The sequence below is a fragment of the Narcine bancroftii genome, chromosome 11 (assembly GCF_036971445.1).
Source record: "Narcine bancroftii isolate sNarBan1 chromosome 11, sNarBan1.hap1, whole genome shotgun sequence".
Lineage (NCBI taxonomy): Eukaryota > Metazoa > Chordata > Chondrichthyes > Torpediniformes > Narcinidae > Narcine > Narcine bancroftii.
This window is the reverse complement of record NC_091479.1, coordinates 58,898,847-58,926,756: the sequence shown is the minus strand read 5'-3', so window position 1 is coordinate 58,926,756 and position 27,910 is coordinate 58,898,847. Positions and strand designations below refer to the sequence as shown.

The 27,910-nt window shown below is 42.1% G+C and overlaps 1 protein-coding gene across 1 annotated transcript in view; it reads left to right on the top strand.

The window, feature by feature from the left end:
- The window catches only part of LOC138745214 (chromo domain-containing protein cec-1-like), a 47,689-nt gene extending 20,317 nt beyond the window's left edge, over window positions 1-27,372 (top strand). The window contains exon 2 of the mRNA XM_069902276.1: window positions 26,963-27,372. Coding sequence (XP_069758377.1) covers window positions 26,963-27,123 — 161 coding nt within the window. The 3' untranslated portion in view covers window positions 27,124-27,372. The remainder of the gene's footprint in view (window positions 1-26,962) is intronic.
- Window positions 27,373-27,910: the final 538 nt, after the last annotated feature.

Genomic DNA, 27,910 nt, shown 5'->3' with positions numbered 1-27,910 from the left:
TCCATTTCTGCTGCTACTGCCCGCTCTTCCATCTTGTCCATTTTCTTTCCCATTTCTGTTAAGGTCATATCTATTTTATTCATTTTCTCTTCTGTGTTGTTTATTCTTCTTCTTAAATCATTAAATTCCTGTGTTTGCCATTCTTTAAATGACTCCATGTATCCTCTAACAAGAGAAAGTATATCCTTTACCTTGCCTTTCCCTTCTTCTATTTCATTGTACTCTTCCTCTTCTTCTTCCTCTGGGTTGGCCACCTGTAGTTTCTTTGTTGCCCTTTTCTTTTCTTCTTTCTTGTTTCCATTGTCTTCTGTGGTCTCTTCTTGCTGCAGGTGTTCTGCAGCTGTCGTTGCCGGCTGTGGAGATTGACTCCCCAGCTGGTCCCCCCTCCCGTCGGTGTGTTTTTTTTCATGCGCATCGCGCATGCGCGAGGAGTTGCGCATGCGCGGTTGCGCACTTTTACTCGGCTCAGCGAGCCATTTTTGTAGTCCTATTTCTACCGACCTGAGGAAGCGGGCTTCTCTCTCCACAGCGGGTCTCTTCAGACAGGTAAGGCCTTTTCCTTCTTCCTCCGTTGTCTTCTCTTCCTCTCTTCTTACCGTTGATTTTGATTTTTCTTTTTTTGTCGCCATCTTCTTTCCACCTTTATACTCACTTTTCTTTAACTTTTATTTCTGTGCCTTTGTATTTTCTCTTGTTTTTCCCGACTTTTCTGGAGAGGGCTGGAGTTCACCGTCCGGCCACTACTCCATCACGTGACTCCTCCTAAGTGCAGCTTGAGGGGATGAATTACTGTGCTATGGCAGTCAATGGACCTATGGTTCTAAATGGGGTCTAAGTAGACATTAGCGTTTTTACTGGCTCTCATTGCAATGCACTGCGCACTGAATAGTTACAGGACCATTTCCTCATGTGATAGTACTGGCAAGTCCTATGTATTTACTAGTCACTCTTTTCCCTTCTGTTGAACAGAAGGACATTCATATCATGAGTGAGAATCTGTTGCAGTTTTGTATGACAGTCACTCAAATTCTTCGAGGTTTCTACCTACAGCCAATTGAAGCTGAAAGTTCATTAAAATGACGGGATCTCACAACCACCAGTTGGGAAAATGAGCATTCTTGAAATTGTGCTGAAGGAAATATCCTCCTCAAAGCCCAAATGGAAGGTCCGTACCAAATGCTACTGATCATGAGAATGGTTCAAAGAAGTCCGGCTCGGGTCCACGCATCATCCATGAAACTGACCGCAGAACTGACCACTGAACTGTGGCACGGGTGATAAGGATGACCCTGAGGATAAAAACGGATTGGATTGTCCAGTGAACGCTGATCTCTAATTCGTCATTATGTATATTATGAGAAAGACGATAGTCTTCGTGTGAATGCGGAACAGCGGTTTAACAACATTTTTGCGCTTCAGCAGTGGATATGTCCGGAGTTGTAACGAGTCGCAGTAGGCGTTTTCAGATGCATTCTATGCTAAGAATGGTCCTGAAGAAGCAGAAGCGGCCCTTTGAATTGCCATTCAGGTCACAGCTGCACTGGATGCATCTCTGAGCACACTCTGGCTCCTGCCCAGTGTCAGCTGTGCTCCCACCCACTGATGTGATGTCATTTTGAGCTCGACAAGAAGGAACACAGGTCAATGGCAGACCCTGTGCAGGCAGGAAACATAATGATGATGATTTCAGCGTTTCTGAGTGTTCAGAATGAGATATGGCAGATCCCTGGTAAGGCTATTTATGCTGTTGAAGCTCTACAGTCATCCTTGAGATCTTAAAATCACTTAGGTGCAATCAGGAGAAGGTTCCTGCAAAGGTAAAGGGTAAGTGGAAGAAAGTGGTGAAAAGACGCGCGGTGCGTAAGCACCACAGATGAAGGCAAATGCTGCTGGCCAGTCAATTAGCAATGGAGATTGAACTGACCCCAGGATGCTGAGTTCTGGAGTAATGTCCTCACCATATTTGATGATGCTGAGTGGAGGGGACACTCTCGTATGTCGCGTGGCACCTTTCACTGTGCTGGAACTCTTAGTACCTCACCTGAGCAACATTACATAACATCTCACTGTTGAATGTTTCCATCCTTAAAGTGTCGCACAGAACATTGCACTTATGAGGGCCTCATGAACAACAAAAGTGAACAGTGAGTTAACAGCATTAAGGATGTTTAGTCTGACACAAACCTCATTCCAGCATTGAGAGGAATGAGTTGGAGGGGGGGGATGAGGAACCTGTCCCGGATCCCAGCATCTCAGTCATGCCAAAGTGTCCACTACTGTGATGCACTGGTGTGGAATGAAATGGCATGCTGGATGGAGGAGCCAGGTACATGGGATGAGGCTGACCATATGACTGTTGGAATGGGAATGCGGAGGCCTCCATTCGCGTGACCAATCTGTTGAAGATGACTGACTGCGGCACTCAGTCCCCGCAGGGAAGCTGCAAACTCAGACATCGACTGTGCATGTTTCTCCACTTTGGAGCGGTGCGTTGCTTCCTTGTCCTCCCTCAGGTCGGCTAATATGACTCTCTCATGATCCAGCACCTCCTCTGCACGCTGGCAGTCTCTCTCTCTGCAGCTCCTTTGCTAGAACCTGACCCTTGGTCAGTCACTGGTGCTTGCGACTGGGACCAGAGACTGTGGGTGGAAACAGGAAAAGTGCATCAGCATTGGACTTAGGTGCTTCTCCATAAACACAACCTCATTGCTACTGTACCTGTGTTCTCTGTTGAGAGTGCCGCCTCACCACTTCCAGGGACAGTAACCTCTGTGCTTCCTCTCTCAAGGACATCCAAATCCATGGCTGCTGGGTCCTCGGTGGTGGCCTCCTCCTCCTGAACCGGCATGTCTCCTCCATTGCTGCTGGGTGAACCCTGAGATCCCTCAGGGATGAGCTCTGGGGAATCAGGGGCATTCAGAGTGCTGGTTACATTCAAGGGAGTAGCTGAATAACTAGCCCCCCAGAGAGTGTGGCACTGGTCGAATTACTGCCACTCCTTGTGCCCATTGCCGCTCCTCCTGTTGTGGTCCAGGACTGCATGGAATTTCTTCCTCATGCTCTTCAGCTTTGTGACCACCTTGTTTTTATTGCACTTGTGCCCTTGTGCTGCAAGCATTCCACACAGCCGTTCAAATGTGGGACCATCCTTCACTGTCCCAGTGAGCTCCTTTTCATGGGATTCCTGAGTCAGATGGTCTAGAAGCAGACTTACCTCTTCTTGGAGCCATTGTTCAAATGCACTGTTTTCCTGCTAAACAAAATGGTTGAATCTGCACTAGCCTGCCTGCACAATGTGCTTCAAGATTCACGCCAGGCATCTCAGGCTGACAACATCACTGCGACGTCAGCAGCCCGTCCCTTTAACAGCCGCTTTCAGCCAGCTGCTTTCAGGTGGCTGGGGGACCACTGAGCTGCTCTGATAATCCCTCTTGGAGGAGGGTTACGTAGCTCGCCTCAAAGGTGCCTCCTGCACAATCACGTGATCTCCCCATAGCTGCATATTGCCAAAAATATGTGGCTTTACATGTAGGGCAATTGGCCATCTGAAAGTGCCTAGTGTTGGTTATGTTCTTGATGGATCAAGCATTCAGGTGGGGCTGTGTGTTTAGATGCCAATTCTCATTTCCTTCACCCTTTGTCGAATGGAAGCCTGGCATCGCTTTAAATATGAACCAAGCAAAACAAAGCAGCGACTATAGGAAGTCCCAAAATACATTATCCAAATTCAAGTTCAAGTAGTCTTTGCCATTTTATACTAAACTACAAATTCCTGGCGCTACATAAAATGACATGAGACTACACTCAAATAATTGTTATGGAGTCCAGAGGATGCCAAAAACCAGCAGAAATAGATATGCACCACAACACAAAGGGGTACTTAAACAAAAGTAGTTTTTAATTATATTTGAACAAGAAAAGAGAATTAAAATTTAACTTATTACTTAACCTACCTAACTACTTAATCCCCCTTCTAATACTAAGCGCAGGTGTGTGTAATGTATATTTAAGATTAGAAAAGTTTTTTGGATCACAACTGGTTGCAGGCAATTCTTGTACTGTGCATAGAAGTTAGCATTAACAAAGTGCACCAGGTTTTGGTGCTTAACAGGCAAATGGTTACCACTCAGAAGGGTTCTTGCTGGTTTTCAGAGAGAAGTTCCTTTTCCAAGACATCCGCAACTGATTCCTTCTCAATCAGTCATGCTGACGAAACTTTCCCCCTTCAGGGTTCTCCAGATGATCCTCTTTCTTTCTGGTCACCTTTCAAACCACCAGTTTTCTCCTTTGACCAGGCAGCTTTCCAAAGTTTGCCAGCTTTGTCCATCTGGAAATGATTTCTGTCTCCTCTCTCTCTCTTTCACACCCTCCAGCTCTGAGAGCAAAACTGTTCTCCTCTGCCTGCAAAGATCAAATGCTCTCCCAGGCAGGTTGCCATCGATACTTTGTCGCCTCTTGCAAAAAGCACTCTGCAAAAGTCCTGCAAATATTCTGTGTTTTAAAATGTGTGTGTCCAAGCTGTTCTAACAATTCCTTCCAAACCACCTCTAAATACTCTGTCACACTACTCTATTACTACGCAAAACAAAAAATAAACGACATAAGACAATAACCTACACAAAGCAACATAAAATGAATAAAACAGTGCAAACATTATCAGAAGGCAGAATAGGAACATCAATTTATGTATAAATATAAACCTACATGGGTGGCATTCATCTTCCTACAACAGAACCTTGGCTCGATGGGCAAAGTAAGAGTATTTGCTGGGATCTGTGCATGTCGATTTAATAATGCTCAGTATTCTTCGGCACATTTGACCTCAATGGGATGTTTTTGTGGCATCAAGGCTGCCGGTAAATGTTCTGGCCTTGGTAGTATGACCAGTATCCTTGCAATTCCAAGGCCTCCTTTGAAAGGCCATTGGTGAGACCGAACGTTTCTGGGCAATTATTGCTCCATTTTTTTGTGCCTGCAGCACTCGCCCAAGAAGTCATCACAATGGCTTTTGCAACTGAAATGTTGGGTCATGAAATAGTCAAGGTATTGCAGGATAGCATGAAGGTAAACCAGTAGGTTGAGTAAGTGGTGGAGAAAGCAAATGCATGCACTTCAAGAACAGGGATGTGATTTTAAAGCTTTATAAGGCACTGCTTTTTTAATTTTATTTAAATCAACACATATATGATAATTATAACAATTAGTATCAAATCACAATGTTAGTGTTTACAAATATATGTTGATTGATATATAGTAAAGAAAAGACAGAAAAATCTATTAACACTATTTTTAAAAAAATTGAAAAACCTAAAATACATAATTACATAACTATATATTAATTTGGATGCTTCAGATGATGCTGGAGGATCCCAAAAAGAAAATTTTTCCAAAGTCTGGTACTCATTTTCAGAGAAAACTTCACTGGTTTGGAGAATTCAAAACAAAGAAGAAAAATAGGTCAACTGAAATGGTGAAATCAGATTAAATATTGAGGTATTAAAATTAATAAAGTTTTAGATCGGTTATATAAGTCAAATTACTTACCTTTATTTCATAAAATCAAAGAGGACTTAAATAGATGGTAGGATTTACCTATAACTTTAATAGGTAGAGTTAATTGTATCAAGCTTAATGTTTTTCCCAGGATTCAATATTTATTTCAATTTGTTCTTTGTAAGCTTACTCAAAAGTTTTTTAAAGATTTGAATTCTATAATTAGAAGTTTTTATGGAGGGGTAAAATAGTTAGAGTATATCTACAAAAGTTCACTTGGAAATATGAGTTAGGAATTTTACAACTCCCGAATTTTCAAAATTATTATAAAGCAGCACAATTGAGATATTTTAATAGAATGTTTGATTTGGAACATCTGCCCAAATGGGCTAATATTGAGTTAGCTAATATTGGTCATGTTTGACCAATCTGATTGAATTTTTTGAAGAGGTGACTAGGAATGTGGATGAGGGTAGCGCAGTGGATGTTGTCTATATGGACTTCAGTAAGGCCTTCGATAAGGTACCACATGGAAGGTTAGTTAGGAAGGTGCAGTCTTTAGGTATAAATTTTGAGATAGTCAAATGGATTGAACATTGGCTGAAAGGGAGAGGCCAGAGAGAGGTAGTGGATAATTGTCTGTCAGGTTGGAGGCCGGTGACCAGTGGTGTGCCTCAAGGATCTGTATTGGGCCCATTGTTGTTCGTTATATACATTAATGATCTAGATGATGGGGTGGTGAATTGGATTAGTAAATAAGCAGACGATACTAAGATAGGTGGAATAGTGGATAATGAAGAAGGTTTTCAAGGATTGCAGAGGGATTTGGGCTGCTTAGAAAAGTGGGCTGAAAAATGGCAGATGGAATTTAATGCTGATAAGTGTGAGGTGCTTCATTTTGGTAAGAAGAATCAGAATAGGACATACATGGTAAATGGGAGAGCATTGATGAATACAGAAGAGCAGAAAGATTTAGGAGTAACGGTATATCGTTCCCTGAAGGTAGAAACTCACGTGAATAGGGTGAAGAAGGCTTTTAGTATGCTGGCCTTTATCAATCATTGCATGGAATATAGGAGTTGGGAGGTGATGTTGAGATTGTATAAGACGTTGGTGCGGCCTAATTTGGAGTTCTGTGTGCAGTTCTGGTCGCCTAATTATAGGAAGGATATAAACAGAGTGGAGAGAGTGCAGAGAAGGTTTACCAGAATGTTACCTGGGTTTAAGCATCTAGAGTATAGGGAGAGATTGGACAGATTAGGTCTTTATTCTTTGGAGTGTAGAAGGTTGAGAGGGGATTTGATAAAAGTATTTAAGATTATGAAAGGGATAGACAGAGTGGATGTGGATAGACTATTTCCGTTAAGAGGAGGAAAGATTAAAACAAGAGGACATGAGTTAAGAATTAAGGGGCAGAGGTTTAGAGGTAACATGAGGGGGAACTTCTTTACTCAGAGAGTGGTAGCCGTGTGGAATGATCTTCCGGGAGAAATAGTGGCGGCGGAGTCAATTGTATTATTTAAGAAAAGGTTGGACAGGTATATGGATGAGAAGAAGATGGAGGGTTATGGGCATTGTGCAGGGAGGTGGGACTAGAAAGGGGTGTTTGGTTCGGTGCGGACTAGAAGGGCCTAATGGCCTGTTTCCGTGCTGTAATTGTTATGTTATGTTATGTTAAGAATATGACTCAATTTATTTATAAATACTGTTATTAATTGTTAATAACATTCCACCTATTTTGAGATTTTATTTGAATTATGGAGTCGGTTGAATGATGAGATAGGAATACGTGGGAAAATTTTGGGTAAGACACCTTTATAGCAAAATAAACTTTTTCCTTTCACTTTTAATAATCAGTTTTAGAAAATATGGTATCACAGAGGAATTAAAACTGTTCAAGATTGTTATGAAGCTAATTATTTTATTTCATTTCATAGAATGAAGGAGAAATATGAAATTCCAAATAATACTCTTTTTGCTTATTATTAAGTTAACTACTTATTATTGGATAATTTTGGATATATTTTAACATTATCAAGACAATCTAATTTTGAAATCTTACTTACGGAAGGTATTAAAAATGATATTTCTGAAATGTATAAATTATTGCAAAATAAGATGCTGAAGTTAGATATCCAGAAATCGAGATGAAAATAGGAAAGTGATTTGGGTAATGTAATTGAGCAAGATGATTGGAGACCTATATGTAAGGATAGTGTGATGAAGATTATTAATGTTAAATATAGGTTGGTTCATCATAATTTTTACATCAAATATATTCAACTCCTCAAATTAAAGAGATTCAATTTGATTTCTTCAGATTTATGTTTTCGATGTTCTAAAGATGTAGGTATGTTTATATACTCGATTTGGTTCTGTGATAAAATTAAGGTTTTTTTGGACATGACTTAAGGAACTTCAAGAGAAGGTATTAAAGATTCAATTGCCTATAGATCCTATGTTGTTTTTATCTGGTAATGTTAAAAAGTTGAGTTTAGTTTGGAGGTTGACTAAGTATAAGATTGCATTTTTAAGACTAGCAGTGGCTGTAGCATGGAAATGTGTAGCTATTTCTTGGAAAGGTGAGATTGACAGGATTCTACAGATGGCATATGGAGTTGAGGCCATACATTCCATTGGAAAAAAAACACATAATTTAGAAGAAAATCATCTTTCTTTTCTTAAGTGTGGAGTCCTTATGTGGGTTAAAATGGTGAATTTCCAGGTGCCTGCTGTGAAGCTTTGATCCATGGCAACATAATGTATAATTTTGGTTAATGGTTTAAATCTCCATTGGGATGGCTGGGATTTTGGGGGATGGAGGGTGGGAGGAGGGGTGATGGGAGTATTTGTATTGTAATTGGACATTTTTAACTGAAGTCTTCATTATTCTAGTGTCAGGGTTCCAAACTTGTAAAAATACAGAATATTTACCCCTTAAATGATATGTACTTTTTTTCTAATGGAATACAGCTTTGAATTTCATTTGTATGCCATTTTTCTAATGTTAATGAAACATCTGATTTCCAAGTAACAGCAATAAATTTCCTTGCTATTACCAAGACTAACAACAAATTTCATTTGTCAATCTGATAAAGATAATTTAGGAGTTACATTCTCAAAATGTCTTAACAATAATAATTCAGGATTTAACAGAAAAACAAAACCAGTAATTCATTATAAAAACTTACTAACGGAAATCCAAAAAGATTTAACGTTTGAACAAGACCATGTAAAATGATCCAACTTCTTTTACACATCTAAAACATTGATCTGATATAACCCGCTTTCCATCTATTCAATTTGTGAGGTGTCCATATACAATTTGTGTAAAAATTATAATGAAGTAATCTATATCTCACATTAATAGTATTGGACACAACTTATTTACATAAATCTTGCCAGACCTGCTGATTTATTGTTATGTTTAAATCTTGTTCCCAAATTCCCTTTGAATTAAACAAACCTAATTTAGGTGCTTTTTCTTGTAACAATATATATGCCATTGAAAGGATTTTTTTGTTCTAAATCTCTAAGATTTTTTAATATCATATCAGATCCTAATGTCTCTTTTAAATAGGCTCTTAATTGATCAAATCTATCATTATAACAATGTCCCAATTTAGAAATTCCTTTATTATTCCAAATATTCAAAAAAGGTTATCTTTTGAAAAAAATTAAGAGAGGATTAATTAATGGTGTTTTTAATGATAAAAGATTTCCATCAATTTCTAATTTAACTTTATTCCAAACATTAAGCAAATGCCTCAATATTTGAGCATCTCTATCCTTTATTATTAATTTTGGTTCCCTTTTATAAATAAAATCTTTAGATATAGTTTGCCCAATTTTATTTAATTGAATTTCTACCCAAGATCGTTTAGTTTTCACAAATAAAGAAACAAAAAATCTTAGTTGTGCTGCCTTATAATAATTCTTAAAATTAGGATGCTTTAATCCTCCTAATTCATATTTACATGTTAATTTTTCTCATGAATTTCTTGCCAATTTTCCTTTCCAAAGAAATTTCCTAAAAGTTTTTTGAGATATAGAGATAGGTAAAGACTGAAATAAATATTGAATTCTCTGAAAAATATTAATTTGAATACAATTAAATCTTCCAATTAAGGTAATAGGCAAATACACCCACTTTAAAATCTTCATCTATCTTATTAAATAATGGAATATAATTGAATTTATATGAATTTTTCAAATTATTATCAATATGTATACCTACATATTCAATCTTATCTGTCCATTTAAATTGAACTTCTTTTTGACATGTGAATAATCTCATTGCATCAATTTCATTACTTCACTTTTATCCCATTTTATTTTACATCCTGAAACTTCTTCATACTCTAACTATAAGGCATTGCTGAGACCTCACTTGGTGTATTATGAGCAGTTTTCAACCTTTCTTATAAAGCATGTGCTGAAGTTGGGATAAAATTCAGAGGATGTGCACAAGGATGATTTGGGGAATGAAAGAGTCATCAAGTGAAGACCATTTGACAGCACAGCCTGTAGTAGTTGAAATTTAGGAGAATGAGAGGGGATCTCATTGAGACATTTTGAATGTTGAAAGGCATGAACAAAGTAGATCTAGAAGGAAGAGGGGCAAGATGGCAGTACTTCAGGATAGAAGGGTATCCGCTTAGAACAGAGATTCAGAGGAATTTCTTCAGCCAAAGGATGGTAAATCTGTGGAATTTGTTTCCACAACCCGTAATGGAGGCCAGGTCATTGGAAGTATTTAAAACACAGATTGTGTTTTAGCCAGGCTATCAAATATTATGAGTAGAAAGGCAGGTCAGTGGGGCTGTGTCTGAAAATGTGTCAGCTCATGATGAAATGGCAGGGCAAACTTAATGGACTGAATGGCCTATTTATACTCCTATGTCTTATTTTATCCCAGTCTTAAAGGAACTCGCGATTGGAAAAATTCATGGAAGTTCAGAACCAGTTGGTTCGGAGGTTGTTCTTTTCTTCCAATTTCTTCCGAAAATATCATTGATCTCTGATCTAGCTGCTTCTATGCAGAAAAAGGTTAACAAGGTCAGAAAGATTGGACAAGAATAGCAGAGAACCTTTCCATCTCCATGGAACCCCTTTCAGCTCCCAGCTCCATGACATCGGGGTAATATTCCTACCGATTATATAATATTCATCCTCGTCTCCTCCATAAAATCACTCCAATGTCGAGACGAAAAGGGCAGCGGAGTGTTTATTGATTGAACAATCGGCATCCCCTGACCCGAATCATATTACTGTGGAATTTCACAAATGTTGTATCATTGAATCTTAGTGTAATGAAGGGGATGTGGAAGATACAGTCAGCACTCTAAATGTTAAAACAGTGAAAGGAACTCTGAGAAATCAATTCCAAGCAGAAATCCCAGACAGACCGGGAAATAGCGGTGAGAAAAGAGAAGTTTGAAACGTGACTTTTGAGGGTGCTACGTACAGTAGCAGATGCTGGTTACAGAACTCAAAGAGAGTGTTGAATAGGAAAAATAACATTGTAATAATTTGCAATTACTTGGGTCCGGTAGCATGCCAATGAAGGATAGAAAAACACACAATTACCATTGGATAATGTTTACTCAAACCAAGGTGTCATTGTTGGGATAACAGGAACATAGCAGATTAATTAGCTTGCAATCATAATTAGTTCATCATGCCTTCAAGTTATGTCATGTTTGCTGACTTTCAATCCCAAATGTATTTAATAACACATAAAGTTCCTTTTGGAGATAACTCTGAATAAAGGGAACTATCTGCGTGGGTTTCGGTAGAACCGTTCGGTGACAGAGGTCATCGGCTCTCCTTCCTTACAATTAAAATGCGATGGTTCATGAGAGTCAGTTGTAAAAAATGTTGTTCGGCGACCACACCACCACCTGAATTCCGATCTTTTTTCCCCATCCACACATTGGGCCATCTTCTGTTCCTTGCTGATTTAATATTGGAACCTGATGATTGTATCTCATTGGAACTCGTATTCTGGCAGGGGTTTCCAGATGTGAAGAACACCCTGTTGACAATTATACCCCTGTGCTCCGCTTTAAAGGTCCTCTTCTCAGTTTAAACCTGTGTCAACGATGTATTTCTAGTGCTGCCATCAGTTTTAAAAACATCACTCTCATGGCTATTTCCTTCGCCGTGTTGAATGACTATGTTGGACCGCCACTCGTCCTCCTTCACACCAAGCATCATTGATTGTAGAATGTTCCCAGATTTGTCATTTTCAAGTGCTTTTGGATCGAAAATGTTATATTGAACACATTCCGTTGAACATTTATCTGGGTTGTGATGGGAGAGATTCGATGCACACAGATAACGTGCAGAAGGAGTGATCATCAGCCCAGGTTATGGGGTCTGGTCCGACTGGCAGGTGAATCGGCGGCGAAAGGTTAGGCGGTCACTACGTGTGCCGCAGTGGAGAATGTGAGAGAGTTCGGCGGGAACAGTGTGGCGGATTCCTTGTCCCCTCTAATAAGGGGCAGCACCTGATCATGCGAGTGAAATTATTTTTCACCAACTCCTTCCGCTGCTCCCGAAACTTCATCTGGGTCACGAAGTCAAGAGCCGTGTTCGTGCCACAGCTCAGAAGCTGCAGCATGTAACGCAGTTCTTGCATTAATGTGGAAAATTTGCTCCAGGCCCCAAATAATACAGTCGGGGCCAGACAGAATTCAATGTAAACAGCGCCCACAGCAGGATAAAGTTCCCTGAGATGATGACCAGCAGTAAAATGATGGATTTCTTGCGGCTCTCCATCTCTGGGTCTCTGAGTCTCTCACCAGTGCCACAAACCCTGAGTCTCTTCCGAGCTCTGCTGGACACTAACACATAGTCAAAGTATCGAACAAACGGGATCAAAGTAATGAAGGATCTTGCGGCTCTCTATCTCTGGGACCTTGCAATTTTCCCCTTTTCCGGATCCCCGGAGTCTCCTGTGTGCTCTGCTGGATACTAGCATGTGTCTGATGGTCAATGCATTGAGCACCAGAGCCAGGACAAACGGAGCAATGGGAGTGAAGAGGTAATGAAGGATCTCACTGACTGCCTAACTTGGCAAAGTAATAAAACCTTCTGTTGTCCCACAAAATCGGCGGTTGTTGGAAGAAGCAAATGTACCTGTGAGTACTGTTACAGAGTTTTGTGTTGTGTATTGGCCTATGTGTTGTGTGGTTTTATGTTAAAAAGTGACAGTTTGCCTGAGAGAGCCAAGGTGAAGGTGAACTGCTGAGAGAGTGGGAGATGGACTGAGCTCAGAATGATCAAAGAATGATCTAAACATTTCTGGACTTGGACAATAAACCACCACTGGGTGGTGTTATGGAGTGGAAGAAGGCCCAGATAATGAGGACAGTTTAGAATGTTGGGATGTCAAGAAGGATGAACATTCCGAAGGCAGCCAGAAGGATCCGGACCAAGCTGCTGTTTCTCTCTCTGCAAGCAACACAAGAAGACAACTTCAAATTTTGTGCTCTCTCTCTCTCTCTCTCTCTCTCAAAGATCTTTTGGCTTCAGTTTACCTAATCATTCATAAACAATTTTGTTAATGATCTTTGCTTTGGTTGAGATTGAAGTTTTGTGAGTCTTGTGTATTTTATGTCTAAGTTTTTCTGTGGGCTGGTTAGAAATATAACAGACTTTAATTACATATGTTATATTTAGGCCGGGGAATTTATTAGTTTTACACTGTTATAAGAATTTGCTGAGTTATAAAAGGGGGGATTTTGAATAAAAGATTGAAGGTGAATTTTTGTTAATAAAGTAATTGTTCATCTTTACCCCTGTGTGACATGCCTTCTTTGTGGTTGCTGGTTTGATCTTGTAACACAATTTGGGGGAATCATCTGGGATCAAACCAATTTGAAAGCTTTAGGGGTAATTGACTTGTGCTTAGTTATCAGTCATCTGACTCAACCTCCAACTTGAAATTAAAAATAAATGGTGTAGTGTATAAATCACCAGCAGAAAAACCAGCAACTTGACCAGTTCATAGTTAACCCTTCAGTGGTTAAATTAAAAATGGCTAAAAAGTCAGAACTGATGGTTATAGTTGGCAAGTTAAAACTTCTTACAGTAAGAACTGGGATGAAAAGAAAAGGAAATTACCAGAAAGATTGTTAACCACTATGTAGGAGGGGGGGTATTTGAAAAAGCTGCATTGGAAAAGTTTCCAAAGGAGAAAACTTCAGAGGAAGTAAAGTTGGCTTTGAGAAAACTAGAGTTAGAGGAAAAAAGAGGAGCAGAAAGGAAATCCAAATGGGAAGCAGTAAGGCAGGCAGAAATGGAGGAGAGAGAGAGAAAGAATGGAAGCATGAGCTAGAACTAGCTAAATTAAAGCTAACCCTAATGCAAGGAGAGGGAGAAGCCCAAAACCCATGTGCTGGTCAGGAGGAGAGGTTTCTGGTCAGTAGAGAAGTGAGGTTAGTTCCTCCATTTGAGGAAGCTGAAATAGACCAGTATTTCCAGCATTTTGAGAAAGTAGCTGTAAATTTAAAATTGCCACCAGACCAGTGGTCACTCCTGCTACAAAGTGTGCTTAAAAGGAAAGCCCAACAGGAGTATTCGTATCTCTCGGTACAACAAGCAGCTGATTACAAATTTATAAACCAGGCTTGACTCTGATCTTATAAACTAGTCCCAGAGGCTTATAGACAAAAGGTCAGGGGGTTAAAAAAAAGCAGCAACCCAATCTTTGCTGAATTTTGCTTATAGGAAGGTTGTGTGTTTTGATCGATGGTGTGCCGCAATAGAAACATAGAAGATAGGAACAGGAGTAGGTCATTCGGTCCTTGGAGCCTGCTCCGCCATTCAGTGGCTGATCTTAAAGTTCAGTATCCCATCCCTGCCTTCTCTCCGTAATCCCTAATTCCCTGATACTGAAGAAATATATCTAATTCCCTCTTAAATATATTCTATGAACCCGCCTCTACTGCTCTCTGTGGCAATTAATTCCACAGATGAAAGTAGAAAATAACTTTGATATATTGAGGGAAATCATTCTGATTGAGGATATTAAAAATTGTGTTCCTGATGATATTCAAGTGTACTTGGCAGAGAAAAATATAAAAACGGCAAGCATTGGCTAAATTCGCAGAGGAATATGCTTTAACCCACAAGCCTAAGTGGACACTAGGGAAAACCTTTCAAAGGAATACTGCTGATAATCCAAGTAGAGTAGAAAGAAAATCTAGAAGTGAGGTTAAAGGAAGAGAGAAAGATAAATGGGTGAAGGAAAAAATTTCAAGTATTATTTGTCACTATTGTAAGAGGCCAGGGTACATAATAGCAAATTATCCTGTACTGAAAAGGAAGAAAGAGAAAGGGGTGGTACCAACCACCTGTGTTCAGAGTGAGAAAGTTAGGGATATTTTAAACCATTCTTGACTGAAGGTTTCATTTTGGTTAAATAAGGATCCAATCAAGTGCCAGTTAAAATACTGTGGGATACTGGAGCAGCCCAATTGCTTGTATTAAGCAACATTTTGAAATTTGGTGAGGAGACCGATACTGGAGATGTGAATTTAATTAAAGGCATTGGTGGTGAAGCAGAGCCTATACCTTTGCATAGAATTGTGATGAAATCAGACTTAGTTAATGGCCTGGTTACGATAGGGATAAGATAAAATCTGCCAGTGAATGGAGTTTCTCTTTTGTTAGTGAATGATTTAGCAGAGGGTGAAGTCATATCTGCAGTGAAACTCACAAGTAAGTCATTGGTTTATGAGTCTGAAAACGATTTGGAAATCTACCTTGCATGTGCCAATACTAGAGCCATGTCTAGAAAAGAGGTAGAGAAAGTCTGTGATGATCCTGTAGTGGAGGCAAGCATTGAGGACAAACCTAAGGATCCAGCTTTGCTGTTGTCAAGGGAAGAATTAATAGCTCAACAAAAGCATGATCCTGATCTTGCTGGGATAAGAGATAAGATTCTGTCTAACCAGGAAATTGAAACTGTGCCAGTAGGTTATTTTGTTCAAGATGGAATATTGATGAGAAAGTGGAGACCACAAGTGATAACTGCCAGTGATGACTGGGCGGTAATAAGGCAAGTTGTAATTCCCAAAATTTACAGGAAAGAAATATTAAAGTTGACTCATAGTACACCTTTAAGAGATCATCTTGGTGTGAAGAAGATGGTAGAAAAGATAAGGAAACCGTTTTATTGGTCAAAATTAAGAAAGGATGTTGTGAACTTTTGTAGAACCTGTCACACTTGTCAACTGGTGGGCAAACCTAATCAAGGACCACCAGTGGCACCTTTACAACTCATCCCTGCTTTCGGGGAGCCTTCTCGAAAGTGAATGTGGATTGTGTTGGCCCATTGCCAAAAACCAAAGCAGAAAATGAATATTTGTTAACACTCATGTGCATGGCTTCAAGATTTCCAGAGGCTATTCCCTTGAGAAACATTAAAGCAAAGATTGTTGAAGGCTATGCTAAAATATTTCACACTATTTGGCCTACCAAGGGAAATTCAATCGCACCATGGGAGTAATTTTATCTCTAGAATATTTCAACAGGTTTGGAGTTTGGAGCCCATCAAATTGTGTTGTCTGCCTATCATCTTGAAAGTCAAGTGGCCTTGGAAAGGTTCCATTTAACTGTGAAAAATATGATGAGGGTTTATTGCATGGAAAGTAAAAAGGATTGGGATGAAGGAATCCATTTGTTATTGTTTACTGTTAGAGAGACTAAATAGCTTTAGTCTATTTGAGTTGGTGATTGGTCATGAAGTCAGGGTTTATTGCTATTGTTGAAGGAACAGTGGATACATAATGATATACATTCAAATCTATTGGATTATATTTTCAAATTTAAAAAGAAATTACATCAGGCTTGCAAGATGGCAAGGAAAAATTTAAAAACTGCTCAGGGAAAAATTAAAATTCGGTATGATCATAAAGCAAAAATTAGGAACATTAAACCTGGCGACAAAGTGTTGGTTTTGTTTTCAATGCAGTCAAACCCTTTGAGAGCTCAGTTTTAAGGACCATATAAGGTGAAATCAAAAATTAACCAGGTCATCTATGTCATTGAGATGCCTAATTGTCAAAGAGAGACACAGGTCTGTCACGTGAACATGCTTAAATCTTACTTTGAGAAAATGACAGAGGAGGAGACTAGGATTCCAACCAAGGTGCTAGTTATAGGGGAAAGTAAGGAGGAGATGTTTCATGGAAGGTCATGGAGCACAGAAAGTGATAAGCCCCAGGCTGGAAAATTCTATAGTTTTGCAAAATTTAGACACCAAGTTAATGCATTTGACTAAATCAGAAAGGGAAGAAATGAAGATATTACTTATGAAATTTAAGGATATATTCCCAGATGTTTCTATAAAAACTACTGTGACTTGTCATGATATGGAGGTCAGTGATGCTAAGCCTATTAAGCAGCATCCTTACCAAGTTAAATAGGAAGAGAGCAGATTGTTGGATCAGGAGGAGATATGCTCAAAAATGACATCATCCAAAAATCAAGATCAAATTGGAGTTCACCCTGTGTCCTGGTGCCTAAGCCAGATGGCTCAATTAGGTTTTGTACAGATTATCAAATGGGAAATATGGTGACAAAGACTGATGTGTTCCCTATTCCCAGAATAAATGTTTGTATAGATAAGATGGCTAAATTTCTTACAAAGATTGATCTCTGAAAATGATACTGGCGTGTTCCTATGACAGAGAGAGGCAAGGAGATTTCTGCATTTGTTACACCTTTGGGATTGTATGAATATAATGTTATGCCTTTTGGGATGAAAAATACACCTGACACATTTCAGAGAATGATTAATGCAGTAATTCAGGGTTTAGAGCACACAAGTGCCTATATCGATGATTTAGTAATTAGTATGGATACATGGAAAGAACACATTCTTGAATTAGAGCAGTTATTTCAGAGACCGGTGGAAGCACACCTCGCAGTGAATTTGCACAAGAGTGAGTTTGGACATGCCACTGTAATTTATCTGGGTTATGTGGTAGGGCAGGGACAGGTGGCACTGGTTGGAGCGAAAGTATTGGCTATCACTCTGTTATCCCTGGTAATAAGAAACTTCTTTAGAGATTTCTAGGTATGATTGGCTACTATCATAGATTTTGTAAAAAACTTTTCAGAAATTGCCCTCCATTAACAAAACTACTTGGAAAGAAAGAAAAATTTGTCTGGTCAGATGCATGCCAGGAAGCGTTTCTGAAGTTAAAGGCCATTTTATGCCATCAGCCTGTACTTGTTTCCCCTAACTTTGAAAAGCCATTCTCTTTAACCGTGGATGCCAGTGACTAAGCGGCTGGTGCTGTTCTGTTACAGAAGAAGGATGGTGATGGAGTAGAACATCCTATTTCATACTTCTCAAAAAAGTTTAACAACCATCAACAAAATTATTCAACCATTGAGAAGGAGTTATTAGTGCTTGTTTTAGCGTTGCATCATTTAGATGTGTATATTTGTACTGCTCAAAAACTGTTAATGATATATACTGATCATAATCCATTAGTATTTCTGTCTAAAATGAAAAATAAGAACGAACGGTTATTGAATTGGAGTTTACTATTACAAGAGTATGATTTAATTATTACACACATAAAGGGGATGGATAATGTAATAGCAGATTGTTTGTCAAGTTGTTAATCTGTGTATATATGAATCCAATCACATACTTACTGTAAAAAAATGGAGTGTTTATTTTATTTTATTTATGTAATACTTCCATTTTTCTTTCTTTCTTCTTTGGCTTGGCTTCGCGGACGAAGATTTATGGAGGGGGTAAAAAGTCCACGTCAGCTGCAGGCTCGTTTGTGGCTGACAAGTCCGATGCGGGACAGGCAGACACGATTGCAGCGGTTGCAAGGGAAAATTGGTTGGTTGGGGTTGGGTGTTGGGTTTTTCCTCCTTTGCCTTTTGTCAGTGAGGTGGGCTCTGCGGTCTTCTTCAAAGGAGGTTGCTGCCCGCCAAACTGTGAGGCGCCAAGATGCACGGTTTGAGGCATTATCAGCCCACTGGCGGTGGTCAATGTGGCAGGCACCAAGAGATTTCTTTAGGCAGTCCTTGTACCTTTTCTTTGGTGCACCTCTGTCACGGTGGCCAGTGGAGAGCTCGCCATATAACACGATCTTGGGAAGGCGATGGTCCTCCATTCTGGAGATGTGACCCACCCAGCGCAGCTGGATCTTCAGCAGCGTGGACTCGATGCTGTCGACCTCTGCCATCTCGAGTACTTCGACGTTAGGGATGAAAGCGCTCCAATGGATGTTGAGGATGGAGCGGAGACAACGCTGGTGGAAGCGTTCTAGGAGCCGTAGGTGGTGCCGGTAGAGGACCCATGATTCGGAGCCGAACAGGAGTGTGGGTATGACAACGGCTCTGTATACACTTATCTTTGTGAGGTTTTTCAGTTGGTTGTTTTTCCAGACTCTTTTGTGTAGTCTTCCAAAGGCGCTATTTGCCTTGGCGAGTCTGTTGTCTATCTCATTGTCGATCCTTGCATCTGATGAAATGGTGCAGCCGAGATAGGTAAACTGGTTGACCGTTTTGAGTTTTGAGTGCCCGATGGAGATGTGGGGGGGCTGGTAGTCATGGTGGGGAGCTGGCTGATGGAGGACCTCAGTTTTCTTCAGGCTGACATCCAGGCCAAACATTTTGGCAGTTTCCGCAAAGCAGGACGTCCATTAATTGTTAAAAATATGTTCATGTGGACCAAATTTTTTTTTTTAGCAGGGGAGGTGTTACAGAGTTCTGTGTTGTATATTGACCTATGTGTTGTGTGGTTTTATGTTAAAACATGACAGTTTGCCTTTAAGAGCCAAGGTGAAGGTGGACTGCTGAGAGAGTGGGAGACGGACTTGGCATGTGGAGAAAATGATCTAAAAATTTCTGGACTTGGACGATAAACTACCACTGGGGGTGCTGTGGAGTGGAAGAAGGCCCAGAGCATGAGTCATTGCCTGGAAGAGAGTTTAGAATGTTGGGATTTCAAAAAGGATGAACATTCCGAAGGCAGCCAGAAGGATCCGGACGATACCAGTTGTTCCTCTCTCTGCAAGCAACACAAGAAGACAACAACTTCAAATTTTATGCTCTCTCACTCTCTCTCTCTCTCTCTCTCTCTCTCTCTCTCTCTCTCTCTCTCTCTCTCTCTAAGATCTTTTGGTTTCAGTTTACCAAACAAACTGAATTTTGTTTATGATCTTTGTTTTGGTTGATATCAAAGTTTTGTGAGTCTTGTGTGTTTTGTGTTTTTTTTGTGTCTAAGTTTTTCTGTGGGCTGGTAGGAAATATAACTTAGACTTTAATTACATATGTTACATTTAGGCTGAGGAATTTATTAGTTTTACATTGTTATAGAAATTTGCAATGGGCATTGTTATAAAAGGGGGGATTTTGAATTAAAGTTTGAAGGTGAATTTGTGTTAATAAAGTAATTGTTCATCTTTACCCCTGTGTGAAATGCCTTCTTTGTGGTTGCTGGTTTGATCTTCCACCAGCGTTGTCTCCGCTCCATTCTCAACATTCATTGGAGCGACTTCATCCCTAACATCGAAGTACTCGAGATGGCAGAGGTCGACAGCATCGAGTCCACACTGCTGAAGATCCAGCTGCGCTGGGTGGGTCACATCTCCAGAATGGAGGACCATTGCCTTCCCAAGATCGTGTTATATGGCGAGCCACTGGCCACTGTGACAGAGGTGCACCAAAGAAGATGTACAAGGACTGCCTAAAGAAATCACTTGGTGCCTGCCACATTGACCTCCGCCAGTGGGCTGATATCGCCTCAAACCGTACATCTTGGCGCCTCACAGTTCGGCAGGCAGCAACCTCCTTTGAAGAAGACCGCAGAGCCCACCTCACTGACAAAAGACAAAGGAGGAAAAACCCAACACCCAACCCCAACCAACCAATTTTCCCCTGCAACCGCTGTAACCGTGTCTGCCTGTCCCGCATCGGACTTGTCAGCCACAAACGAGCCTGCAGCTGACGTGGACATTTACCCCCTCCATAAATCTTCATCCGCGAAGCCAAGCCAAAGAAGAACAAAGAGCCAAAAGATGTTTTTCACACAGCTGAGCACAGTGACTGTTGCCAGAACCACCAACGCCATTCTCTTGCTAGAATATTGAGCTTTAAGATTTCGGCGACAAATGAATCAAAGGTGAAGGTGACGGTGAACCAGATGGAGGAGTTGGTGGCTGCATAAATCATAGCCGAGAGGAGATTACACAGGCACAAGGAAGACTGTTTCCCATAAGCAAATGAAAACTGTCTCAATATCACATCAAGTAAAGCGACCAGTAGATCGGCCATGGCTAAGGAAATCAGGTGGAAGGTGACACCAAGGGGAAGGACATGGCTATTGACAAGGAACACAGTGTGGAGAATGTGCATATATTGGGATTTTTTTCAAATCATTAAAGAGATGGTGTTGGATCTAGAGATGAGTGTACCATGGGCCAGGTGGGATATCTCCCGACTAATTAAAAGAGGGAATGGAAGAGATTGCTGGGACCTTGACATTTTAAATTCATTTATTGATCCAAGATGCTTTCTTGCACTGATTGTCAGCAGAAGGTGCAGATTTAGCTGAGATGTGAATGCAAGAGGTGTTGGAATACATACCTATAATTTGCAGATCAGTAATAATCAGCCCAGTTGATAGCAGCTGGTCTGATGGGCAGATAGAAATGGCAATGCACAAAAACCTTGGAAAGCATCAGTAAGTCAGTGTATGCAATGCAGCTGGACTTTGAAAAAAGATCAGATAGAGTAGGGTGGCAATTCTTCATCCTCATAGCAAATATTTTACAATGTAAGTGAAAGGATTTCTTTTCATCTCCTTCAGCTACTGTTACGAGCCCAAAGGACCCCAAAACCCAGCAGCAATAGACATTCACTAAGACAAGTAGTTTTTTTTAAAACAAAAGTTGTTTTTAATCAACTTTAAACATGAAAACAGAATCAAACTTTAACTTATCTCTATACTTATACTTAACTATACTCTATACTAACCCAAATTAAACCCCTTCTAATTCTAAGCACATGTGTATGTAATGTGTGTGTATATTTAAGAAAAGTTCTTTGGTTCACAGTTTAATCTCACTTCTCCTTCTTCCAAGTTCTCTGGATGAAGACAATTCTTATACTGTGCACAGAATTTAACATGTATAAAGTTCACCAGACTTTGGTGCTCAAAAGGTAAATGTTTACCACTCAGGAAGGTTCTTTTAAGGGTTAGCAGAGAGAGATTTGTTGTTCCAGGATTTCCACAACAGAGGTGCCACCATTAGTCATCTCAATGTCTCACTGATGAAACTTGCCCCATCAGGGTTCTCCAGATGATAACCTCTTTCTTTCAGGCAACACAGAGTTCCTTTCTGTTCCGCTTATTCCAAGAGAAACATCAGACAGATAGCACGTCCAGCCATCTACTGCTCTGGAACTTTCTGTTGCCAACCAGCTTTTCCTGGCTTGTTTCAGCCTTGACTGTTCAGCCACTTTCAGTGTCACCCACACTAGCTGGGAGAGCTTGTTAACTTGTCTCTCTCTCCAACTGCCAGAAAATCCATGTGACTCTCTCACTTGCAAAACCCCCACCTTCTTCAGCAAACAACAGGATTTCTTCTCCTTGGTCAAGATGTTGTCTTAGATAAACAAAACCCAGGAGTGACCTTTCTGTGAGCACTTTGCAGAAAGGTTAGAAGCCTTGTAGTTATTCAACCATCCAGCTTGTCTCCAATTCCAAACAATGGTCTATACATTTCATGATGTTATTTCAATTAGCACCTACTTATGAAATGTGCATAAAAGTCTCCAAAGATCCTGCAATGTTACTGAATATGAATTCTTCAGTATTTCAAATAAGATCTGTTTTAAAATGTATGTAACCTACTCTAAATGTTATCAAATTCTCCAAATATTTATCCATTACACTACTCTCCGAACTTAGCCTGGGTAGTGGCAGGTTAACTACCAACCAGGCCCCTTTGAGCTTTAGTGAGGCCCCCCAGAATTGGCTTCATGAGGGCCATGCCCACCCACCCACCCACCCACCCACAGCACTAGTGTCACTGAAGTAACTACATTATGTTTTCAATTCCTGTCTCAAATTTAATGTCTCCATTGGGATGCAGTGCTCCCAGAGCACCATTTTGGCACCTCACAGGGCCACAGCAGCATCTCATCAGGCTGTTTCAGGGCTCCTCCACCCAGGGCTAGTGCCAATCTATTTTGCACCTTGGGCCGGGTTAAGCACAGGGGATGGGGGCTGAGCAGGTGGGAGGAGGGTGCTGACTGGGCTGAGTTGGGGGGAGGGTGGGTGGAGTGGGCAGCAGCCCCACATCGAGCTGTGTCGGTATCGGAGCCTCAATATAATGACAAACACTTCCATACCATCATTATTTGCAGCTATTATGGAGGTGCTTTCAAATTGTAGCAGATATGTAACACACAAGCATTATTGCATTTAATACAAAATAAAACGTTCCATTTGGAAAAAAAAAACCCAAAAATTGCAATTCAGCTGCAAAATATATTTAATTCCAGCAAAGCATGATTTATTGCCAGAAAGGCCAAAGCATCCTCAATGCTGCCTATTGCACATTGGTCTCATCTGGAACGTATCAGTTGGCTGAAGGGACAGGGGAGGGTTCGGAGTCGTGATTTGGGTGTCGGGAGATCAGGAGTCCAGAGCTCTTGCCGCTGACTCTGAACCCTCCCCTTGGCCTACCTGAACTGTGTGGCACAATTTGCAAATCAATTCAGTTTTTAAATAAAACAAACATTTTACTTACCTCTTGGGACATCCCTCCCTCTCCAATTTATTGTTTGAACATCAAAGATGCAATCTACGCCAACTAATAGCCCAATGTGATAGTATGGATACTCTCACCAATGTATATATTTAAATATAGTGATAGTGATTGGCTGATAGCTGTAGCCACGCCCATTGACAGGTCATAAAGGGCTGCTCCTTGGTCATGTCAGTCTTGACTTGTCGACCTCGATGTCATATGCTCCAGTCTTTAGCTTATAAAAGCCTTGGTTTAAGTCAACAAGTCTTTGGGCCATTCCACACGCTACAATTCTATTAGCTAAATTTTAACGGATGGAGCAAATTCTGCGACCAGAACGCCACAGCATTGACCTGCAGTCAGCTACTGCCCAGAGTGATTTCAGACACTGGGCGAGGTGCTTCGAGGTGTATCTGCATGCTCTGACCCCATTGTGGAGGAAGACACCGACAAACTGCTTGTGCTGATGTCCACGAGGGTCTACGAAAATATCCAGGATGCGACTTCTAACACGGCTGCCATGAATGTGCTGAGGTGACTCTATAAGCGGCCTGTGAATAAGGTCTATGCTAGGCAGTTGCTGGTGACCAGGAGGCAGCAGCCCAGTGAGTCTTGCAGAACCTACCTCCAAGTACTGAGGTTACTGGGTAGAGCTTGTGCGTGCACCACCAAAACGGAGGCCGGGATCACTGATGACCTCATCAGGGACGCTTATGTGGCTGGGAATTGATCTAACGAGGTGAGGCAATGATTGCTGGAACATGGGGGAGACAGCCTGGTGGAGACCATTCAAATCACTGAAATGATGGAGGCTGCAGCCCTAAGCATACACAGGGCTGGGCCTCCCGTTATGATGTGAGTAGAACACCGGCATTCAACCCAGCCTACCCACGCCCCATCGATGGCCTCACCGCTGCCGTCACACTACCCAACGCAGCCCCGAAGTGCTACTTTTGTGGGAGGGAGCACAGATGATCCCTGTGCTCCACGAGGAAGGCCCGATGCCAGAAGTGCAGAAAGAATGGTCACTTCGCCACAGTCTGCTGGTTCAAAATGGCCACCACCAAGCACAGTGCCTCGTGCGAGGCCCAGCTGCCTTGCCCAAATTCTAATTACTCATCCTCGGAACTCTCATCCAATGAGAGCGAGGAATCGATCACACGGTAACGCTTGACATCATGACGCAAGCACCATGCGCAGAAGACACCACCCTCACAACGTTCCACCCTTGCTGCTGTGACGCTGACCCCCGACTCAGCACCCCCGCCCAACGGGACTTCCACTTCAGCAGGCTCTGATGGACTGCCTGCAACATGAGTGTCACTGCCTCCGCAGCTCGCCACCGCTGCTGACTCCGACCAGGTCCCTGCACCAGAATACCCCCTTGGCCCACCTGCACAATGAGTATTGCCACCTCTGCAGCTCGCCGCTGACTCCGACTGGAGGCTGCCACCTCTGCAACTGGCCACTGAAGACCCGCCCACTCCGGTGATGTCATTTCGCAAGCGTAACGTGCACCCAGCCAAGGCCCAATAATACTCTGCCCCTGCTCCAGCAACACAACGAGTGACATCATCATGCCAGCCTCCACAGTTACCAACACAGGCAGCAGCTAAAAGTAGGCAGTACAGCTTCGAGGACAGGAAATTTATTAAAAGCGAGATGCGTGGACTGCTGGATGAGAGCATCATCCAGCCCAGCGCAAGTCCCTGGAGGGTACAGGTGGTAGTGGTGAAGAAGGGGGAGAAGCTGCCGATGGTGGTTGACTACAGCCAAATAGTCAACCACTTCACGCTCTTGGATGCTTACCTTCTTCCATGAATCACGCATGTGGTGAATCAGATCACTCAATAACATGTGTTCTCCACCATCAACCTCCACTCAGCCTACCACCAGCTCCTGATCCGCATGGAGGACCACCCATTCACGGCCTTCAAAGCGAATGGGCATTTGTATCAATTTCTTAGGGTCCCCTTCAATGTCACAAATGGTGTCCCGATCTTTCAGCGAGAGATGGACCAGTTGGTAGACCAGAACAGCCTAACAGTTACATTCCCATTTCTGGACAATGTCACTATCTGTGGCCATGACCTGCAGGACCATGACGCCAACCTTGAGAGTTTTTTCCAAATGGCGAAACGGCTGAATCTGACCTACAATTTCAAGAAGTGTGTCTTCCGGACAACTCGTCTCACAATTCTAGGTTGCGTGGTGGAAAACAGGGTGGTAATGCCAGACCCCAACCGCATGCGCCCTCTCATGGACCTTCCACCACCCCAAACCCAGAAGGCAGTCAAACGCTGCCTGGGTTTTTTTTCCTACTACACCCAATGGATCCCACAGTACTCTGGCAAGGCTCGGCCACTGATTAAATCCACCTCCTTCCCCTTGTCAGCGGAAGCCAGAGAAACCTTCAACCGCATCATTGGACATCACCGCGGCCACTCTGCATGCCATAGACAAATTCATACCCTTCCAGGTTGAGAGCAATGCCTCCGACTTTTCGCTGGCAGCCACCTTAAACTAGGCCACTAGGCCTGTCGCCTTCTTTTCTAGGACCCTCCAGGGCCCAGAAAGCTGACACTCCTCTGTTAAGAAGAAGGCCCAGGCTACCTCGCTGGCAGACGCTTTACACTGCTGACTGACCAACATGCAGTCTCATTTATGTTTAGCAGCAACCAATGGGATATGATCAAAAACAACAAGATTGCCAGGTGGAGAATCAAACTCTCCACCTTCAATTATGACATTCTGTACCAACCTGGTAAACTCAATGACCCGCCTGACACCCTTTCCCATGGGACATGTGCCAGTGTACAACTGGACAGGCTGCAGAGACTCCAAGAGGACCTCTGTCACCCAGTGGTCACCAGGTTTGCCCACTTTGTTAAGGCCCACAACCTGCCCTATCCGGCCCAAGAAAACCCACATCATTAAAGCCACCCGGCCCTTTGAACGTCTCAGTGTAGACTTCAAGGAGCCCCTACCGTTGACTAACCATAATACATACATTCTTTCGGTAATCAACGAGTGCTCTCGCTTCCCATTTGCTTTTCCCTGCCCGGACATGACCGCCTCCAAAGTCATAAATGCTCTGCACAGTATCTTCATCATTTTCAGGTACCCCAACTACATCCACAGAGACCGGGGGTCTTCGTTTATGAATGTGGAACTGAGGCAGTACATTCTGGAGCACGGTATTGCTTCAAGCAGGATCACTAGCTACAACCTGTGCAGTAACAAGCACGTCAAAAGGGAGAATGCCATGGTGGAAAGCGACCATGCTTTCCCTCCAGTCTAAAGGCCTCCCCACCACTCACTGGCAGGACGTGCTCCCAAACATCCTACATTCCATCAGGTCCCTGTATGCACTGCCACCAATGCTGCCCTGCAAAAATGTATGTTCTCGTTCCCAAGGAAGTCAGAGACAGAAATTACCAAACCGGCTTGGCTGACAGACCCCAGACCTGTCCTGCTGAGATGTCATGTCCAGTACTCGATAAACAACCCCCTAGTCGATCAGGTAATGCTGTTACACACAAACCCAGTCTACGCATATATCGAGTATCCAAACGTGTGGGGGGACATGGGCTCAGTAAGGGACCTGGCCCAAGCCGGGTGTAACATTGTCACATTCCAACCCCAACCTCCATCCAATCCTCCTCTAGGTTACGTGCCAGGACAGCGGGACCAGCAGCACCTCACGGATGACAACGACAGCAGCTCGGACCAGCCCACGGACAATGATGACCATGAACTAAGTGAAACTATGTGCGTGGACCCCAGCAATGCTACTCCACCAGCTACTCCGATCCCGGCGCCATGGTGATCATGTCAAACAATCAGGCTTCCCGACCGCTACAGCCTGTGAACACTGCATACTATTCCCCCCTCTCCTTTTTTACTTAAAGAAGGGGTAATGTGATAGTATGGGATACTATCACCAATGTATATATTTGTATATATTTACATATAGTACTAGTGATTGGCTGAGAGCCATAGCCACACCCACTGGCAGGTCATAAAGGGCTGCTCCTAACCAGACCCAGGTCAGTCTGGACTGGTCGACCTCAATGTTATACGCTCCAGTCTTTAGCTAATAAAAGCCTTGATTTGAGTCAACAGGTCTTTACGTTATTTGACGCACTACACCCAATCAGCAGGGAATACACACAAGGTGACAACACGGCAGATCAATTTTTGAACTGTGAGACCACAGTAGATGCCATGGTCTCACAGTTCAAAAATATACAGCGTGGGAGGGCTGTGAGGGTGGGGGCACTGCTGGACTGAAAAGGCTGGGGTGCGGTTGCTTTCCCTGCTCCCCTCCCCCCCCCCCCCCCCAGCTACGTCAGTAACATCACTGATCATTACAGTTGCATTATTCATCACCAACCATCGTTCATGTCCACACACGTAGGCACAATTTTGTTTTCATTTGCAAACGAAAATCCAACAACAACCAAGAATGTGGAAAGTAAAGAAGAATTTACCTTTTCGGTTTGGAGTTTCTTGACAAGTCAGGCATTGTCTCCATCATCCTTTCTCCACCATAACAGGGTGGGTTGCTGAGGATCCCAGGCTCCAGAGACCTGACTGAGGGCTCTGCGGCAACT